Raw genomic sequence first — 23,061 nt, forward strand, 5'->3', positions numbered from 1 at the left:
TCTTCATTGGTTGGATTCTCAAGAGGATCATGAGTTTCCTCATCTTTCGTTTATTCCTTTGATGATGATTCTCCAACGTCGTGTCTAACGTCATTTGTATTTATAATACCTACATCATCATTCACACAAGAATCCTTCCTCGGAAGGGGATTATCATCGAAAACAACATGTATAGACTCTTCTACAACTAAAGTTATTTTATTAAATACTCGATAAGCTTTAGAATTTAAGGAATAATCCAGAAAAATTCCTTCATCAGTTTTAGCATCAAATTTGCCAAGGTTATCTTTACCGTTGTTCAAAACAAAACATTTACATCCAAAAGGATGAAAATAACTAATGTTAGGCTTTTTATTTTTGAAATTTTCATATGGAGTTTTCTTTAAAATTGGCCTAATTATTACTCGATTTATAACATAACAAGCGGTATTTGTGGCTTTCGCCCAAAAATATTTTGGCAAATTATTTTCACAAAGCATGGTTCTAGCCATTTCTTCTAAAGTTCGATTTTTTCTCTCAACAACTCCATTTTGTTAAGGGGTTCTAGGTGCTGAAAAATTATGGCTAATACCATTAGAATTACAAAACTCATTAAATCCAAGATTTTCAAATTCAGTACCATGATCACTTCTAACACTAGTGATAGAGTAACCTTTTTCGTTTTGGATTACTTTTGAAAATGTGATGAAATTTTCTAATGCTTCATCTTTAGTGTTTAAGAATAAAACCCAAGTATATCTAGAATAGTCATCTACCAAGACAAATGTATATTGTTTTCCACCCAAGCTAGTAGTCCTAGTTGGCCCAAAAAGATCTATATGGATCAATTGTAATACTCTACTAGTTGATACGTCATTAATGGATCTAAAAGAAACTCGCTTTTGTTTTCCTTTAGCACAAGCATCATAGATTTTATCATTATCAAATTTTAGTTTAGGCAGCCCTCGAACCAATTCTCCTTGAACTAACCGTTGCAAAACACTCATGCTAGCATGTCCTAGTCTCCTATGCCATAACCAACTATCATGCTCATCCTTAGCAACTAGGCACAAATTAGTCATATTAATAGAATCTAAATGCACCATTTATATGTTTCCTATTCTATGACCAACAAGCATAACTCGATTAGATGCAATGTCAATGACTTTACAACCATTAATATCAAACATGACATTGAATCCCTTATCACAAAATTGACTAATACTCAATAGATTATGCTTTAATCCATTCACATATAAAACATTCTTAATTTGTATGGAAGAGGTATTACCAATAGTACCAAACCTTCAATGTGACCTTTTGAATCATTATCAAAAGTCACTTCTCCTCTATTTTTGGCATTAAGTTCAATGAACCGGCTTTTATCTCCGGTTATGTGTCTTAAGCATCCACTATCAAGGTACCATGAATTTGGATTTGTTTCCCGTGCCTTGTAGCAATGCTCCTTTTCCTACAAACATAGATTAATTTCAAATTTTTGGTACCCAAATTCTTTTGGGTCCATATTCATTAGTTTCCAAAATCCTAGTCCCCTTAAGTATCCATTTGTGTAGGATATCCTTATCTTTAGTAGTAATAAGCTCTTTAGGAACCCATATACTTCTAACATTTTTTTCATTAGAGGTTCTTTGGGGACCTCTATGATTGTAGTTTTTAAAACTTTTTCTAACAAAATTGGATTTTGAATTTTCTCCATTTTCAAAATGTCTTGTTCCAACTTTATTAAAAGAAGCTTTAAGATCATCAATTTTCTTTTGATGATCATCATTGACCTTTGAAAATAAATTTTTCAAATCCAAATTTTTATTTTCAAACTCTTCTAGTTTGATTTGCAAATATTTGATTTCACTTTCAAGATCGTTGTTGGTTTTGGATATGAGTTTATTTTCATTTTTCAATTTTGAAACATCATTTTTATATTTTAAAAATAATTTCTCATAATCCGAAGCCAACCCATTACATTCCTCTAATAGCTCATCATAGGATAAATCATCAAAATCAGATGAGTTAGAGGTTACCTTAGAATCTTCCCCGAATGCCATCAAGTACAAGTTTGCTACTTCTTGTTCCTCTTCATCAGAACTTTCTTCATTGCTCCATGTAGCCACATGAGCCTTGTGCTTATTCTTTGATTGGCCATTTCTCTTTAATTGTGGGCAATCATATTTGACATGCCCCTGCTTTTTGCATTCATAGCAAATGATCGAGTCCTTCTCTTTTGGTTCATTTTTGAGGCCTTCATATCGTTTGAATTTTCTCCCTTGGTAAGGTCTCATCATTTTTCTGAACCGTTTGGCAAACAATGCCATTTCCTCGTCATCTTCATCTGAATCACTCTCATCTTTTGTGGATTTGAGAGCAATTCCAATGTTTTTCTTCTTCTCCTTCTCCTTTGGTGTCTCTTCAATCTTATCAAGGTCCACCTCATCTTTAAGCATCATTTCATGAGTGAGGAGTGAACCGATTAGCTCTTCAAGATTTAAGGACGTTAGGTCCTTAGACTCGATGATTGTCATCTTCTTTGATTGCGACGATTTTGGAAGAGAGTAGACTAATTTCCTCACAAGCTTTTCATTTGAAATGATCTCTCCATATGATTTGAGACCATTGATAATCGTTGAGAATCTATCCGTTATAGCTTTGATATCTTCATTTGGTTTCATCCTGAAATTTTCATAGCTATGCGTTAGAATACTAATTTTAGATTTATTTACCTCATCGGTACCTTCATGAGTGACTTGAAGTTTGTCCCATATTTTTTTGGCGGTTGTACAAGATGAAACTCTTTCGTATTCATTCGGTCCAAGAGCACAAAATATGATATGGATAGCTTTGGAGTTGAGCTGGAACATTTTTGTCTCTCATTCACTCCACAATCTTGGATGAGTGATAGGCTTGATGCATCCTTCTTCTACGACATTCCATGCTCCCATGTCACTTGCTTGAATGAAGTACATCATCCTATTTTCCAATAGGCATAGTTATCCCCATTGAAGAAAATAGGCTTGTTGACGGGCATCGAATTGAGACCGGAGTCAAAGTTTGAAGCGGAGGCCATTGATGACTTTGATTATCGATATAACTCTTCCGAATCGACTCAAGAGCAATTAAACCTTCAAATGAGTTAGGCTCTGATACCAATTGTTGAGTTAATCGATTGACAGAATCGGCCAAGAGGGGGTGAATTGGTAATTAAAATTTTGTGGAAGCTTTTGCAAAAAATTGAAAGTAATTGCACATCAATTTAGAGTGGTTCAACTTTATCAACCAAAGTCTACGTCCACTACCTTAGCTATCCACACTAAGGATTTTCCAACAAATTCACTAATTTGTTCTTTCTTTTGAGGCCAAAGAAATAACCTTACAACTCCCTCAAGAATATACCCCAATTATTGAGAACACTCTTTTCTCAAAGAGAATATTACAAATTTGCAAACTTACAAGAAAAACCTCACAAGGCAAATATGTTTGCACAATTCTAGAACAAAGAAATAACACTCAAGAATAAATACAATTGAGCACAATAAGTGTTCTTGAAAGCAAAATGAATATTGAATGAAAAATAGACTTGAAATGCTCAAACTTGAGGTTTGATGCTTTCTCTTTGATTATCTCTTGATTCTAGTTGCTTAATATTTCTTGTTATTGATCAATGGCTTCTAAGCTTGCTTAAATATATATTGAATCACTTCTGAACGTTGGGGATGATTAGTGGAGTCAATAGAGACGTTTAAGTGTGAAAACAATTAATAAAATCAGTTGGGAGCGTCTCATGCATCGATACATACCCTAAGGGCATCGGTGCATCAAGTGTAAAATTCAAATATTTTGACCGTTGGACTCTCAGTGCATCGGTGCATGGTATGTGCATCGATGCATCAAATGCATTCGATATTTTCATAAAACCCTGAGTGCATCGATGCATGGTATGTGTATCGATACATCAAATGCATTCGATGTTCAATTAAATCATCGGTGCATGCCTTTGAATAATTGAATTTAAGGCTTGATTTTGGTTCAAAATGCTTTGTGAAAGTTGTTTCAAAAATATATTAAGTATAAAACACAATTTTACACATTTAGAAAGGTTTAAAATTGATCTTGAAAGATTTGGAGTAATAATTTGATATTCGATTAATTGAATCGAATATACTTAGAAAATCATTTGTAAAATCTTAAAATTCATTTAAACTTAATTTATTATATCGAAGCATCAAAATGTTTTCAACAAGGATATGTACGAAGTGAGATAAATAATAATGATATTGATAATGAAATGAGGCTAATGATGGAAATGATGAGTATATGTGTGTATATATGTTCTTACATGTAATGATATATTACATATGTGTTATAGGGATTTGTTACATGAATAACGGTATGAGTGATAGTAGTAATAGTTCATGCATGATTACAAGTTATAATTTACATTATATGTTTAATTGCCTCACTAAGTCATAGACTTAGCGTATGATTGTTTCACACATAGGTTACATAAGCGAGAAGAGAAACGAAGAAGAGCAAAACAGGTCAGCATCTCCCTTAATTTCAGATCAGAAAATAGATGATTTAAATGTGTTTGGTTAATTTGAATAGAGTTTACATGTATTAAGTGATTGAGTTGAATATGCTCTGATCGATTTTGGTTATTTTAGCCAATTTATGTAAATAAATCGCTTTTATTTTAATGGAAGTTCTAAATTTTCTTTGAATTTTGTCCAAAGTCAAAGTTTGAAAAATAAATGTGATACCTCAGACTCGTATCCGGGTCGGGTACGGGTGGGATGTTACAAAAGATTTAAATTTATTAATAAATATCTGAATATTTAAATGTAAACACACAAATTTAAACTTTCTGAAGTTTCAAACCTATAAATTTATTTTTTATACATGTAATTCAAACATTAAAATAACTTAAATATCGTCCTTAAATTCGTTATTTCATTTTATTATATAACTAACCTTAAAAAATTATTTTCAATCCTAATAATTTTAACTTTCTCCCAATTTAGTCTTAAAATAAAAAAGAAAAATAACTAAAGTCATCAGCACATGTAGATAATTTTTTCAAAAATCATTTTTATTTATTGGCGACTTTAATATCACGATAATATCTAAATTTTTAAAAATATTTTCCAAAGATAATATTTTTATAGTTAATTATAATTTATTTTCATTTTAAAAAATATAATTCCTAACTGATAATAAATAGTTCATGGGGCTAAAATATAAGGTGAGTTGTATGTTTAGTATCCTAGTTATCCATTTTCGTTTTGTATTGGACACCAACCAATTTTTTTTCAAAATTATCATAAGATAAGATTATGTTTTGGTTTCGTTTTGATTATTTACTCTTGGAAAATAATAAAATTATTAACGTAACATTTTTTATTTTTCAATGATGATTTATCATTACTTTATGATGACAAGTCAATGTGACATTAATTTTTTAAACATGTGACCAAAATAAAACTAAAATTAAATATTATGTATGATTTTAAAAAAAATATAGTTTAGTGATCAAAACATATAATTTACCCTAAAAATAAGACAATACCTAAGGTGTAAATGAATAAAGGATAAACTATGAGAACATTCCCCTGTGTTTTCGGTTTGACCTACTTAGGTCACCATTTAAAAAATTAAGGGGAAATGATCCATAACGTTATCAATCCGTTTGGTTTTAGCCTTAATCTTATCGATCTGTTTAATTTTAGTCCCTTATTTGTTAACTCCCGTTCAATTTTAGTCTATCAACCATGTTAGGGACTTAATCAAAAGATTATTAACAGAAATTAATAGCAGAGGGACTTAAACTAAACGGATTGATAATGTGAGAGACTATTTACGCTTAATTTTTAAATTGGTGACCCAAGTTGGTCAGACCTTAAACAAAATGGACTATTCGCATAGTTTACTCATGAATAAATCATTCGATGAATTGTTCATGAACCGTTCGTATATTGTTCATTTATTAAGCTAAAAAATGAGTATGAACAAAAATTTTATGTTCATTTAATAAACAAACAAACATGAACAGAGGTGTGTTCGACTCATTTATGTTCACGAACAAACTCATTTATAACATTTTTCGTTAATGTTAATGAGAAAGCGCGTTTAATGGCTCATTTATTTTTTATTTTTTTATATTTTAAATATTGATAAATGCTGGGACTAATTTGAACACATGTTAAAATTTGAAGTTTAAACTATAAAGTTTAATGAGTTTAAGCAATAGTAATGTAATTTTACTATTTTAGCTTACAAATGAGAAAGTTTGAAAAACATTAAATGAACATGTCTATCCACATATAAACGAACGATAAATGAATATGTTCGTAAACATTAAAAGAACGAACACAAATATCTTAAAAATAAATAAACAAACATAAATACAATATTAAAGATTAATCGAACATAAAATAAATATTAACACTTTCAAAAAATAAAATAACAAACATAATCACAAACAAAATATTATTAATTCAATCTCTCTTTATTTATATTGTATTCATATTGAGACCATTAAGTTAGGCGTTTTTCTCGAAAAATCACCGGTGACTGGTATATTTACTGATCTAACACAGGTCAGACTATATTTCCCGATCTAACACCCTTAGTAGTAAAGCGCACCCCCTGCATCACGTTATATGTTGATTTGGCGCCACGTAGGGTAAGGCGCGCCCCTTGAAGCGCGTCTTATGCTGATATGGGATATACGTGTGCAAAGCGCGGCCCCTGGGGCGCGCCTTACGCCACGTAAGGGTATAGCGCGGGGCAGGGGTCGCGCCTTACCATTAATTCTGATTTATATATAACGCGGGGCAGGGGCCACGCCATACCTTCTCCCCGATTAAGTTCCTCACATCTCCTCATATCTCTCCTCTCAACTTATAAATTAATACAACAATTCCGTCAACGAGACAATAATTCTGAATATTTTCTCATATTTTATTCAGAAGTTCGTTCGATTTTTCGTTATAAGGTAATTTTGTGATAAATTTTTTATTATATTTATTGTTTATTATGATTATTTGAAAAAATATTATACTAATTGTTGTCAATTAATTTATGTGTTTGTAAAATTAGAAAGCGGAAATATACGTCGAAATAGTTTTGCGGTACATGTAATAATATAAAATTATATTATTTAAATTATTTACGTTTATGTGTAAAAAGTTTATTCTGTTATATTTTCGTTTATATATTATTTATTTAATCAACATTGTTTCAGTTGTTTTTTTTTTGGAGATATATTATTGCCGCATTTTTAAACTTAAAGAATGGCGCGACTTTCAGCTATTGTTTATTATGATGGTGAAATTCGAGAAGATGAAACCGGTGTTTTTTTCGTATCAAATGAGCGTGTTAAAATATGATTGAAGAGAAACATAAATCTTGAGGAGCTGATAACGATGATTTCGAGGAAGATTCATGTTGGAAGTAGTAGAAGAATGTCGTCGTTACAATACAGATTTTCAACATCATTGTTGCCATTAACTTATACATCGTTCGAACTTTTGAACAATGATGATGTTGAAATGATGGTTGAAGCTCAAAGTAATTATTCAAACACCGATATTGAGATGTATGCAAATTTTATTCAAGTGCGTGCCGTTCGGGGTCAATCATTAAGCTCTCACTATGGGCTGGCTGAACAAGTTGATCAAGTTGACAGCCCGACGATAGTAATGTGTAATGATTTTAATGCCATAATGGGGAGACATTCATCCGCAACTCCTTACGATATGTACCGAGGTGGGTCGACGAATAGTCCGTATGGTAACATTGCTTCCAGTTCAAGGGGAACACATTCATCTGTAAATCCGTTTGACCTTAATATGGAGATACCATCGACGCAACCATTTGTGCAGTTTCCATTTGACACGATGGCTTCAAGCTCCAGGGGGAAGCATTCGACTGTGAACTTTTTCGATATGAATGTCGATATACCTTCCACTTCAAGGGGAATACGTGCAAGTAGTAGGTTCTTCTTCGTGAGCCTGGTGCGGATGGTGCTGAGATTGGACTATTCATTCACCCAGAATCACCGCAATTGAACTCCGATGATGATTATGATGTGGATGAAGTTCTAGTAAATGTGACACAAACTGACCCTCTAGCACACATGTATGAAGCTCATTATGGTGCAATGTATGAGCCAGAATTTACGGATATGCCTCATCTTGGTGACTATGAATATTACTCATCAATAAATAATGGTGAGTTATATTTAGGCATGGAGTTTTCAAGCAAAGAAAAGCGATGATGGCTACAAAAAATTACAATATCCGTAATTCAGTTTAATCGAGAGTCAACCGCTCCACGACAGAAAAATATGTATGCTACTGTGTCCGACGCGAAAACGGATGTAATTGGATGGTTCGCGTATCGAAAAGGAAGAGGAAAAACAACAGATGGGAACTAACAGTATACAACGGTCCTCACACATGTTGTGCTGGAGGGGTCAACCAAGATCATCCCAACTTGGACTCTAAAGTGATATGCCAAGCCATCATGCCCATGGTAAAAGCAAGCTCTCATATAGTTGTTGTTGTGTTTATTTCAGCCATACAATCGCAGTATGGGTACACTGCCTCCTATAAAAAAGCATGGTTGGCAAAACAAAATGCCAATGTCAAACTTCATGGCGAATGGGATGCATCTTACAACGAACTTCCAGACTGGTTTAGGCTGGTGCGGAGGTTGAATCCTGGGATAATTATGGACTTCGAAACCTCCTATGCATACCATAATAATCGAGTTCTCCACGATCGATGCCAATTCTACCGGGTTTTTTAGACTTACCCACAGTGCGTTGATGTTGTCAAATACTGCAAGCCTTTGGTCCAGATCGACGGGACTTTCTTGTATGGAAAATAAAAGCAAGTTTTATTATTGGCAGTTGTCCAAGATAGTAATCGCTACATTCTTCCAATTGCTTTTGCTCTTGTCGAATGAGAAGATACAGATTCTTGGGCTTTTTTCCTCTGAAATTTACGTGCACGTGCTATCACGAGGGAAAACATCTGTGTCATTTCAGATCGCGGAGCTGGGATCAAAGCAGCAATGGAGTCTTTGGGTCCAATGTGGCAACCACCCTTTGACCAACATAGGTATTATCTCTGACACATTGCTGCGAACTACCATAGAAGGTACAAGAAGAATGATGAGCGTCAATTAATTGTGCGCATGGGTAAGTGAAAATGATGTAATTTGTTTTCTTTCAATCATTTTAATTTTGCAAAGAAAGCAAGTTAGTAAGTTATACATTTGAATCAATGCTTCAAGATTTGTGGGCGAAGAACAAGGAAGGATACGATTACATCAGCCTCATCGATAAAGAAATATGGACGAACGCATATGATGGTGAATATCTATATGGACACATGACGACCAACTTGGCAGAGGCAATCAATTCGACCTTAAAGGGTGCACGTCACTTACCAGTAGCGGCTTTTGTTTCATTTGGGGGTGCTTTTTGCGAAGCTCGGGGGATAAGATCAAACCTGGATGCAAGTCGATCATGTCTATCACCCTAGATTAGCTGCAGATATACAGAAAAAAATTTCTACATCAAACGGAATGTCTGTAACTAGCTTCTCTAGAAGACATGAAATGTTTCGTGCCACAGAGTTATCACGACCTCTTTAAGGGATTGAACTTGTGTCGTTAAGAGTAAATCTAAGGGACAGAACGTGCGACTACAGGGTTTTTCAAGCTCTGAAGTATCCATGCTCTCATGTGATAGCAGCTTGCTCGCATACACGTCAAGACTATAACCATTTTGTGGATCCCGTATACCTACTATCTGAAGCTTTTAAGGTATAAGAATTTGAGTTTCCCCCATAGGTAATGACAAAGACCCTGATGAGGTTCAAGATTGGCTTCCGATTGTACCAAATCCGAGTTTATTGAGGGAGCGTGGTCGTCCAAAATCCAATTGAATTCATTGCGATATGGATATTCGAGAAAGATCTAGACAAGACAGAAGATGTGGGCATTGTAGAAACCCAGGACACACTAGAAAAACATGTCCACTTCTGTTGCCATCAAGTAACAATTGATGAGGAAATGATGTATTTGTTTATCAAATAATAATTCTTGTACTTCAATTTGCATTTACTTCAAGTTAATATCATTCGATAATCGATGATGAAGATTAAAAAAATGATACAATAATACGAGATTGAACGTTTGCATTATATCTGATTATAATAAAAGAGATAATAAGTGACAAACTGAAGAAAATTATCAAACAAAATCATTATATTTTATCAAACTGATAACAATTTGGTATTTCAAAATAATTTTAAATAGAACAAACTTACAATAAGTATTAAATGGTAAATGATAACCAAATTACAATAACTGATATTAAATAATAATAAACAAAATTAACTGAAATACATTAAAAAAAATCCAACAAATTTAACAAAATAAAGTAAGTATTAAATGAGAAATAATAAAAAAATACAATTAAAGATTCCAATAAACTAAATACAAATATAATAAAAAATAAAATATATAGATGCATACGACGCGAATGTGTTCCGCATGGAGGTGGCTGTTGGTCTCGAGGAGGATTTCTTCGTATCATTGGTTGTAACTCCTCGCTATCAACATCATCACCATCATCGTGGTCGCCGTCTTCCTGAGTAGGTACATGAGGAGCTGATGACGATGAAGCACCTCCATAGAATAAGGACCCCGGAGGTGTATGACTGACTATCCCACCGGCATGCGAAAACTGGGAAAACTCATAAAACCCAGACATCACTGAGTGTGAAAACTGTACAAGAGATGTCTGTGCTGCGGCCATGGGTGATGAGGCTGAACCCGCCAAATATCCAGTATATGAACCCCAAGTCAGATCTATAAATATAGATCAATAATAGCCTCCAGGATGGGTCATCTATGACGGTGGCGGCGATGGGGGTCATAAAACCAGGTGATGGTGGTGGCAGCGGCATCGGGTAAAGGAATGGCGGCGGCGGCATCTGGTAATGGAAAGGCGGTGGCGGTATCATATATGGCTACGGTGGCACTGTAAAGGTCCTACTGTTGCAGCTGATGATGAACCAGAAGCACTTGCTCTCCGTCTATAAGTCGATGGATGATGGTGCTGTGTCGGTGAACTTCTCTGTCGACGTCGCGGAAAGGTCTGCCCTGTGCATCTTAGGGAAGCAGAAACGGTTTCCCGTTACGGTTGAACCACTCGTAATAACCCTCAGCAACCATCAAGAGGTCATAAAAATGGGATTTCTACGGAGAAGGTGCCGATGTCGATCCTCTCATAATACGACCAACGTATGATGCCTCACCAATCAATCTGTATGTCTTGCCACGTCTATCTGTGCTATGTAACTCGTCCATATTGCGAGGAGCTTCCGTAATTGGTTGAAAACAACCAAATTGCCAGAGCACGCGATAAGTGGAGTGCCACTCGACGGTCGTATAACAGATCAAGGGGACTATCGCCATCCAAACATCTGATAAGTCCCTCAACTCAGGTAGGATCACCGCCGTCACATCATCAGTAGAATATGACACTCATTCAAACTAAAACAAATATATATAATTTTTATTGAAATAATAATCTAATTATATAACTATAATCTAAAATCGATTTTTAAACATTAAAATTCATACCTGTGTGCCAGCCTGCTGATCGATGAGTACCCTAATTTTTTCTAAATCAACAGGTAGCTCCTGATGATTTTTCCTATTAGTAGACCACTTATTCGAGGAAAAAATTTATTATACGTTGTATAAAATGATTAATATACGAAATCAGTTTTACAATTACCTCAATAGTAGTGGAAATACGAATGGGTTCTTGACAACGGGACATAAAAAAGGAAATCGATACCATGCCCAAGACTGCAGCAGCAGGAGATATCCGCCGATAGCATTACTCCTGTAGTCAATGGCTCGACACATCTCTCTGTACAGGAAAGCCAAAACTGCCGAGCCCCAACTAAGAGATCTGGCCAGATGAAAGTCGCCAATGTGCCGCAACCACATGCAGCGAACTTGGTTGCGCGATTTGTCCGGCATCAACAACCCTCCTATCAGCTGCAGTATGCATGCCCGTGCATACATTTTAACTTCATCCTCAGACGCGTCCTCTCTCAAATGACAAAAATTGGCATCTAATCAATTTAACGGTATCCGACCACCATTAAAATTTTCCGAGACACGTCCTATATTATCCCGACACAAAGCAGTCTAGGAACCATGCGCGATCCCCGATATCACATCTCCATCCACCGGAAGCCCCAGGTGCATAGAAACATCCTCAAGTGTAATCGTGCACTCTCCGAACGAAAGATGGAATATGTGGGTCTCCGGCCTCCACCGCTATACTAAGGTAGAAATCAGGTCTGGCTCTATCTTATAGTGACCCTGATATATACCTATGTAACTGAATCCAGCATATACTAAATACGGCAAGACACGGCTATGTATCACTAACTTAAGATTCCTAATAAAAGGATCTAATACACCGTCATTCTCCTAAAATTAAATAATTACAAAAATTAATTCTTAATCTAATAATCATGCATTAAATAAATCAACAAATTATTACTAATAATTTAAATTAAATTAAAACGTTAAAATGTTACAGTATCAGCAAAGTGTCGAGATATATAATTTGCATCCAAGCGAAGTAGATCGTCTGCCATTTTATATTTGCAAAAAAATTAAATAAGTAAAATATTAAATAATTTAAATAATTAAATAAATTAAATACAAAATATTAAAAATATAATAAAATATACCTTAAATGAGATTATAATAGTATTTGAGAAAAGTTGAGAGAATTTGTGTGATGAAAGTGATTGAGGATGAATGTATTTATAGGGAGGTTTGGGGTATTGAAGTCGGGGTAGTTGTATAATTACACCTAAGGCGCGTTGCAGGGGCGCCTTCCTGACGCATGTCAGATTCACAGAGAAGGCGCAGTCCCTGCCTCGCGTCTTAGGTAATTACACACCTATCCTGCGCTTTATCCACGTGTATCTATGTCAGCATAAGACGCGCTTCAGGGGCGTGTCTTATCTCACGTGACGCCAAATCAAAGTATAACACGATACAGGGACGCTTTACTACTAAAGGTGTTAGATCAAAAAATATAATTTAATCGATATTAGATCGATAAATATACCGGTCACAAGTGATTTTTCGAGAAAAACGTTATTAAGTTAAACAAAACATGAAGTGGTGTTTATCATTTAATTAATTAATATGAAGGAGGCGTGTCGTTGATTCAATTATTACAAAATCGAAGACACTGTTAGAGAAATAAATTTGACGTGTTATTTGAAGTTGTCTAATCAAATTATCTGAAAAGCGGGCGGCGCCGCTGACCCGAACACCGTTTTTCCAGGGGTATGATTAGGAAACCTACAAGTTGTGAGGGTAATAGTGATAATTATTGCTTCTCTCACGCCCATTTTGCCTTTTCATTTATCTTATCATCATTCACTTGTACGTAAGGATGAAAAAGAAATAGGTGTAATAGCAAAATAATTTTTTAATTTTTGTATAATAATCATTTTGTTTTATTATTACTTCTTTAAGTATTGTAATTTTAATGTTTTATTTTTTATAATTTTTTTGTTATATGAAAATAATTAATCAATTAATAATTAATATATATTATTAATATGATATTTTTATTATTAATGTATCATTTGTTACATCATTTAAAATAATATATTTGTATATATCATGTCATTTAAAATAATGATACAATATATATTACGTTAATAATTAAATATATGTAAAATTTAAAAATATAATAATATAATTTAACCTAATAAATTTATTAACATGATATGTAATTAGCATATATTTTTTTTGAGATGAAATTGAAGTGTACAAAAATTTAGAGACTAATTTAAAATTAAAGTCATAATTTGATGATTAAATTAGAATAAAGCCCATAATTTATGGATAAATTTAGAACATTAAAAAATATTTGAATCAATTTAAAATAGGGTAAAGTTCATAAATAGTCTCATGACTATATGATATTAGTTTGTTAACTCTCTCGACTACTAAAAGTTACAAAATTATCCTCTGATTATAGGACGTTGCTTTGTTAGTCCCTGACTATTAGAAGTTACAAAATGATCACTTGATTATTTATATGTCAAACTCGTCATTTTTGTTAAAAAATTGACAACTGTTTGAGTCGTACGTTAATATAACAAAGATATGATAAAATCATATTTTAACGATGTTTATTGGCAGTGATGTTGCTTTTAAGCACAAACTCGACGATATAATGTTTAAAACATTAGCTCAACGACATAATGTAAACAAAAATTTGATTAAAAAATAAAGCTCGCGGTCCTGGGATCAAGTTTTATAATATCCCAATAAGTAGGTTAACATCTAGCTCAATGATCTTCAATTTTTTAACGAAAAATGAATAATTTTGAAATATATGAATAGTCATGTGATTATTTTGTAACTTATAAAGTTAAGAGATTCAACAAAATAATACTTTCTAGTAAGAAAATAATTTTATAACTTTTAATAATTAAAGACTCAAAAAACAAAACAATATAATTATGAAACCATTTATATACTTTACTCTTTAAAATAAAAGTAATAGTTTGAGGGTGTTAAATGTAATTAACTTTTAAAAAAATATCACATTCATTAATAACGTATAAAGACCAAAACGGCAATTCATCGTCATCGTATCACCTACCAAACTCTATTATCCCTATCAGAAGAAAGACCCGTGCTGGAAACCACAACGATCAGTTCAAGGTACGGTTTTTAAACCAATTCTAATGCCTTATTCACATGTATACAATCTGGGTATTTTAATCACAATCTAGTTCTGCTACCTGTTCTTCATTTTAGCTTCGTTTGAATCATTTGGTGGGTTAAAAAAGTGTATTTTAAACCTATAAATACTGGAATTTAATTCATTATAAACCTTTGTTTTTGACAGTTGAGTTGTGATTCATTTCAACTTTCTGTGTAAATGTATCAGTTTGGAATTTAGATTGTTCACATTAGTCTTTAGTTTCCAGCCTTTGCTCGTTTTCTGGGATTGAGCTCAGGAAATTGTCTCTTATATCAAGGCTGGATGCTGAATTTTATGTTAGGGACGAATTGATAAAATTTTATGAAAGCGGAAACAGATTATCAATAGAAAATTGTTAAATTATATAAGAATTTGAAAATTTTAAGGTGACTGTCCGCCAGCCCCCGTTATGTCCATCCCTGCTATCAGCTTTACATGTTTTGAGCTGCTTTCTTTTCATTCTTAGGCTTTGGGTTTTGGAGGATGTTTGGGTTGGGATTCGAATGTTTACTTGCCATCGAAGAAGTTAATCACTTTTGTATGCTTTCTTATATATGCTAGTCGAAACAATCATTTTGAGATGCAAATGAGAAGGGAAAATTGTTTGTTTATATATCACTTAAATCTATGCCAATATTTTGAAGATTGAATTCACACTTGAAAAGAGATCATCGATTTTTGTTTAATTTTCGATCCGTTCTCCAATTCAAACATGCTGCTGCTGAGATGGGATTCATCCATCTGAAAATTGCTTTCATTTTGCCCCTACAACTATTCAAGTTTGTGGATATTTGCTTCGGAAATAGTAATTGAAATGATGGCGGCGAGGCGACTTGATAAGATATCATGGCTAATGGGAAGCAGAACATCTACATTACTTAATAGTAATGGAAATTATAGTCCCATAAATAGGCAGATCACCTCTTCAACCTATCGTTACAGCTCCGATTGCAATCCCACAAATAAGGTCAATTGAAACTTTTGTTTTGTTTGTTGTTTCTATTTTGGTTTTGTCTATTGTTTGTTACTACTTATTCACATAATCTTCACTATATACTACACTCCAGGTCTTCAGAAATCTTCCGGCGTGTGTAAAGATTGTGGAGGTCGGGCCGAGGGATGGATTGCAAAATGAGAAGGAAATTGTACCTACCACAGTAAAGGTTCAGTTAATAAAAATGCTGGTTTCTTCAGGATTGAATGTTGTTGAGGCCACTAGTTTTGTCTCACCAAAATGGGTTCCACAGGTCAGTTTGTCTTTCTGTGATCCGTGCAAGGCAATCAACGTTTGTGCTGCTAATGGTTTGATTTGGTTGTAGAGTTGCTTGTATCCTCTTGATTAATGATTCTTCAATTTGCTCGGTTTTTCCTTCAATATCTAATGTCAGTAATCATCTATAGCTCATGCTAATTCATAATTCAATTACAGCTGGCAGATGCAAAGGATGTAATGGATGCGATTCGGAATATTCAAGGAGCCCGATTTCCAGTGTTAACTCCCAACCTTAAAGTAAGCTATCTATAATGGAGAATAGCATTTCTGTTAAGAAATTTAGCAAATATGTGGATTACATAAAATGCTTTCTTTAGGGTTTTGAAGCCGCTGTTTCGGCTGGAGCCAAGGAAGTGGCCATTTTCGCCTCAGCTTCCGAGTCTTTTTCCAAGTCAAACATTAATTGCAGCATTGAAGATAGTCTTGCCCGTTTTAGAGATGTTACTTCTGCTGCCAAAGAGCTCTCTGTTCCAGTTCGAGGGTATGTTTTATGAATAACGAAGGATTGACTAAACTTTAGGATCAAACTATTGTCATTTTTACTGGTGAACTATAATATATTTGGTTTTCATGCTTGAAATGCTCTAACAATTCCCTGGTTTTTCGAAGCATTATACTTATCTTCGCCTCATGGATAAAGAAAATTTTAGATAATCAACTGAAAGCTAAAATATTATGTCAAAAGATATCTCTTCTTGCCTGAAGATAAGTAATGGGGTTAGTTATGGCCTCTGCAGTGCTTGGCTAAAGAGCGACATTTTCTTCCCTTAAGAAAGAACCTTTTTTTTTTGTCCCGACACCCGCTCCTCCCAAACCATAAGCCAGAGAAATAGGAAGGGAGGTTAAAGATAGCAAAATGCTTTATCCCGCCACTCACTCTGCTTGTTAACTATACCATTGTGATTTAGTAATACGACTGTCTTAGCACTTTCTGATCTTCTCAGATATATATCGTGTGTCGTTGGTTGCCCGGTTGAAGGAATGGTGCCTCCATCAAAAGTAGCATACGTAGTTAAACAACTCTTTGATATGGGCTGCTCAGAAATTTCCCTTGGTGATACAATTGGTGTCGGCACACCTGGTAAGTTTTGAAGTTACTTTCTGCTAGTAAGTCTACTGTTTTTACATTCATCTTTTATAGCCGGAATTAGTTGAATGAGACGCATATCGAGATGGCTATATTGGTTCTGGTCGTAGGACAAGTGTGGATAGAATGTAGAGATGCTTTTGGTTTCTCTATTATCAGATGTGACATGTGAGATGGTTGTTCTCATTTGGAAGACTACTACGTTTGTGCCGAATGGCTCTTTAACTTGATCTTATTTTATCCTCCCTAAAGCCCTTTGATCTGTGTGGAAGATTCCCATTTTTTATATGCGTCTTTATCTTAATTTCGAACTAAGCTTGTATATTGCAGAACCATGTTAGAAATCGTAAACTCTCAACTTTTTTTGCATCTATGTGCAATTATTTCATAGTTCAGTTTTGACTTAGATGTGGCCTCTCTTCTTTGTTTTATCTTTTGTGCAGGTACTGTCATTCCAATGCTCGAAAATGTTATGAATGTTGTCCCACTCGACAAGCTTGCGGTCCATTTTCATGACACTTACGGGCAAGCTCTTGCTAATATTTTGACATCGCTCCAAGTAAGCAATCCTCGTTTTACTTCTCTTCGGATTAAGCAGTGGACATGAAGGATTTGTATGTTTTAAGTAGACTGAACCTACAACGCCTTCTTTGCATGTCGGGTTTCCACAGCGCATTGGTGAAACGAATATCCTTGCGTTAATTAATGGAAGCTTAATTCTCTTTTAGCAGCTTTCACTGATGCATCAAAACAAATTTTCTTTCGTAAATTGATGAAACTGTTCTGTTATGCTGTTACTGATTGTTCTGTGGCAGCCAACGTTTGTTTCTGGTTTTAAATATGAGCAAAGTATCCTAGCAAGTGCATCTTGATAGTTTCTCTTTTACTTAATTTATTTTCCTGTTTCTAGGCCGAAATTTATCGAGAAACATGTTATTCCTAGTTGTACCAGTTCAACATCATTGAACGATAACACATTTTAGACCGCTCCATCGTGTAACCTGAAACGAAAAATCTGCATATACACCAGAGATGTTCACAAGCATTTTGAGTTTTGCTTAGTAATTCTTATTTTCTTTACAGATGGGGATCAGCACTGTGGATTCATCAGTTTCCGGCCTTGGAGGTTGTCCATATGCTAAGGGTGCGTCGGGCAATGTTGCCACCGAGGATGTTGTTTACATGCTCAATGGACTCGGAATACAAACAAACGTCGATCTCGAAAGCTCATGTTGGCTGGGGATTTTATATGCAAGCATTTGAAGCGGCCATCGAGTTCGAAGACTGCTGTTGCATCGAGTAGTAAGAAGGCTAACTCCAAGCTTTAAGGTAGATTGTATTTACTCTGTTTTCAGTGTAAATATTTACAATATAAAGCAAAGCATAGATTTTAGTCCCAAGTAATAAGAAATTTCGATGTAGCAAAGTCTCGGGTTCGAATATCAGGACAAAAACAATATCGAAAGAAATTTGTTTCTCGTTTAGGATTCATTCTAACTTGATTTCAAGACTCATGTTACTATCGAGGTCGGGTGGTTTATGACCAACAAATCTTTTAGTTTTATTAGTCAATGATATCCTTACAATAAAAGAATCCAAGCATGTGTTAAGTGATAATTTTGTTAAACAAAAGTCAATTCGTATGATTAGTACTCCGTACGATTAATTATACATTGAACATTTTTCATATGATTATTGTACGTGTCATTTTTTATTTACGTTGATGTATTATACGTATTTGTTTACAAAATTCTTACGGATATGTATATAATTGTTTTGTTTTATTAACAAATACGAAAGTAATTTACTCGGATCACAACAGATAAAATTGATCTGTACAAATTAAGTCATGTTTATTGAATCGAGTAGTTTAGGGGTTAATTTAAAATGAGATTATAGTTTGGGGACAATATGTGTAATTAGATATTGTTTTGAGTCTTTCAACTATTAGAATTTACAAATTGTCCCTAAACTACAAGAAATTATTTTATTAAGTTTCTTGACAATTAAAAATTATAAAATATCACTCGATTATTTATTATGTTCTAAACTCATCATTTTATGTTAAAAAATTAACGACAATCTAAGTTGAATGTTAACATGTTGATTGAGATATAATAAAATCTAATATCATAATCTCAAAGGACTATCATATCTCATATAACATATTAACGTCTAACTCATACTACCTTTAATTTTTTAACAAAAAAATATGCGTTTTGAACATAATGAACAATTAAATGACTATTTTGTAATTTTTAATAATTAAAAAGATTTAATAAAATAATATCTTTATAGTCTAGACACTAATTACGTACTTTACGCAATTATCTCCAAATATTTATTGTAAATAGACTGAATTAAACAATTGCAAGAATGACTGTTCTGTCACTTTATCGGCATGTGCTTTTTTCCATCTTATCTCTAAGTTTTGCAAGCCACGCGTGAAGTCACCATGTGTCGAGTTCAACCTACGGGATGTCACCAGCTGTTCCATCACCGCCGTGTGAGTGTTACACATTCTACCATGAGGGGGGAAAACAACGGAATACGACTCTTTGACTTTGGATACAATGGTACCTAACTCGACACGTACCAAATTAACTCAGCGCCGAGTCACAACTCATTCAATCCTAACAACCAAAAATTTATCACTTTCCTCCTTCAAAAACGATAAATATCACTTTCACAATTTATTTATTATTCCACCAATCATATAATTGGAGCACATGCCACCCCATCTTTATAATCATAAAAATAATATAATATCACGAGTTAACTCGATATAGTTAGAATAGATATAATTATTCGAATCAAAATCATCTAAAAAATAATATTTTCCTTTATCATTAGGTCACTCAATGAATTAGATTGTATATATAACTATGTTATTTTATGTTAGCACATACTAAGAATTTAAATAATGGTTCGCTACTATAATAGTAGACATTATATAATGATAATGATATCGTATGATATTATTATTGTATGATCACGAGACATATAATCACCGTAATAACGTCTGTATATACAAACGTGACAAATACAATATAATCGGAAGCACGACCGTAATCAAAATTTAGATCCTCGAAGCATGCAATAATAATTATATGTCATTAAGAATAATTATATGTAATATATAACTTTGGTGTTATTACAATAATAATATTAATTAAACTAATATTGAATTAATAAAATAATTAATAAATTCAAATAAAAACTATATGGTATAATAACATACCATATTTGCCTTGGTATATAATATTATATTTATTATTGAAATAATATTAGATTTATTATTGATATTGTTAATATATTAAATAATTAATGTTTTTTATTATAAAGGTTTTTTTAAATGTATAAGTACGATCATATTTATTAACAACTATTGGAACATATCCAAACTTTTAATCTGGCTCACACAGCTCAAAGAAGGATTGATGAAGATAGTAGGGTTCACTCTGAACTTGTGGATTTGGAAATTGTTAAAGCTGACTTTTATAAACAGAAAGCTAAAGCACACTGGCTTAGAGAGGGGAATTTGAATACAATTTTTTTTTATCAGAAGGTTCAGGCTAACAAAAAAAGAAACACTATCAGAGTTATAAAAAGTGAGGATGGACAGTTGTTTGATTCTTTTAAAGATATGGTTGCTGAGTTAGTGGATTTTTTTACTAACCTCATTGGCTCTCCTGACCCCTCAATTAAAGGCTGCTCTGCTAAAAGTCTGAAGAGCTTGATTAATGTTTGTTTGCCTGAAGGTGCAGATATATGTCTTACTAAGGAGGTGAGTGATGTGGAGATCAAAGAGGCTCTCTTCAGACAAGGGAATGATAAGAGCCCAGGTCCTGATGGCTACACTGCTGGCTTTTTAAAAGCTGCCTGGAGCATTGTTGGATGTGATTTTACTTCTGCTGTGAGGTATTTCTTCCATACTTCCTGCTTACTGCCTGTCTTCAATTCCACAGCCCTAGTTTTGGTCCCTAAATCCCCAAATACTACCTTAGCTAAGGAATTTAGACTTATTTCTTGCTGCTCAGTTGTATATAAAACTATCACCAGAATTCTTGTTGATAGACTTACTCCTTATTTTCCTGGCCTGATTTCATGCAATCAATAAGCTTTTGTCAAGGGTAGAAACATAGTTGACAATACCCTGTTAGCTTAGGAAATAGTGAAGGGTTATTCTAGGAAGAATCTTTCTCTTAGATGTACTATAAAAATTGACTTGCAAAAGGCTTTTGATTATGTTAACTGGAATTTCTTGCTGTCTGTTCTTGAGGCAATGAGGTTGCCTGATGTGTTTTGTAATTGGATCAAGGCTTGTATTACCACCCCTATGTATTCTGTTTGCTTGAATGGTAGTTTAGTGGGGTATTTTAAAGGGGCTAGGGGGATTAGATAAGGGGATCCTCTATCCCCTTATCTTTTTGTTATTGTAATGAATATCCTATCCTCCCTGTTGAATGTTGCTGCCAAGAGAGGAATTTTTAAATTCCATCCTAAGTGTAAGAGAGTCTCTCTCACTAACCTTTGCTTCGCGGATGATCTGTTAGTCTTTTTCCATGGTTCCCTTGAGTCTGTGTTGGAAGTGCAGAGCACTTTAGAGGTTTTCTATGAATTGTCAGGATTAAAGCTAAATGCATTGAAGACAGAATTTTTGCTTGTGGCTTAAACATAAACACCCTTGATCTGATCCAACAAGCTACTAGATTTAAGATTGCGCAGCTCCCTGTCAGGTATCTTGGAGTACCCCTTGTTACTCGTAAACTCTCAGGGAATGACTGCTCTTCTATCTTGGAACGTATTAAAGGTAAACTAGCTCACTGGTCTAGCAAAAAGCTCAGCTTTGGGGGCAGGCTGTAGTTGGTGAAAACTGTCATGTTCAGTATTTTTAATTTCTGGAGCAGGTAGCTTGTTCTCCCCAAGGGGATCATAAATGATGTCGAGAGACTCTACATGCGGTTTTTCTAGAAAGGTTGTGATGCCCCTGCCAGAGGTGCTCGTGTAAGTTGGAGCCAGGTCTGCTCACCTAGGTCTGAGGGGGGTCTGGGTCTAAGAAGTCTTGTTCTTTGGAGTAAGGCTTGCTGCCTATTTCTCATTAAGAAAATTCTTGCTAATGATGGCTCACTCTGGATTGCATGGTTACATGCATATTGTCTTAAAGCTATAAGCTTATGGGAAGTTGAGTATAAAGTCTATTTCAGCTGGATTTTGAAAAAGCTGCTGAAGCTTCGAGAGGAGGCTAGGAATTTGTTTGTTCCTTATGCTAATTGGAACCTGATCAAGGGTAAATGGCTTTGGGACCAGATTAGAGTCCGTGCAGAGAAAGTTAGCTGGAACAGGATCATTTGGTTTCCTGCTCATATTCCGAAATTCTCCCTTATTGCTTGAATGGCCACCCTTGATAGACTGCCTACGAGGGATAGGCTGATTCGATTCGGTTTGGTCTTGGATAATGGATGTGTCCTGTGTGGGTCTGGGATCGAGTCCCGTGACCATCTCTTTGCTGATTGCTCCTTTGCTCAAGACGTTTGGAATGCTGTGCAGGTCTCGTGTGGGATTTGTCCTGCTTCGCTTAAATGGAATGATCACCTTCAATGGCTGATTGTTAACTTGAAGGGTAAATCTCTCAGGGTAAGGATTCTAAAGCTCGGCTGGACTGGTTTTTTGTACCACATTTGGGAGAAACGTAACCACGTAAGCTTCAGGGGTGTTTCTCGTTTTGTTGATATGATTGTAAGTAGTATTAAAGATGATGTTAAAACCAAATTGTATAGTTATAGTATGCAGGGGATTGATGATGTAAGTAGGCAAGTAGGTATAAATTGGGGGTTAATGTAGTGTTGGATTTTGCCTTGTCATTGT

At 34.4% G+C, this 23,061-nt stretch overlaps 1 protein-coding gene and 1 pseudogene across 1 annotated transcript; both read left to right on the forward strand.

Annotated features, from left to right (window-relative positions):
- The first annotated feature begins 15,429 nt into the window (after positions 1-15,429).
- On the forward strand, positions 15,430-18,671 carry LOC120157990 (annotated as a pseudogene).
- A 3,916-nt stretch (positions 18,672-22,587) lies between these two features.
- On the forward strand, positions 22,588-23,037 carry LOC120158008. The gene has a single exon (XM_039168951.1). It carries the CDS (start codon positions 22,588-22,590, stop codon positions 23,035-23,037), a length of 450 nt encoding a protein of 149 aa, XP_039024882.1.
- Positions 23,038-23,061: the final 24 nt, after the last annotated feature.

The sequence above is a fragment of the Hibiscus syriacus genome, unplaced genomic scaffold (genome assembly GCF_006381635.1).
Source record: "Hibiscus syriacus cultivar Baekdansim isolate YM2019G1 unplaced genomic scaffold, ASM638163v2 tig00111298_pilon, whole genome shotgun sequence".
NCBI lineage: Eukaryota > Viridiplantae > Streptophyta > Magnoliopsida > Malvales > Malvaceae > Hibiscus > Hibiscus syriacus.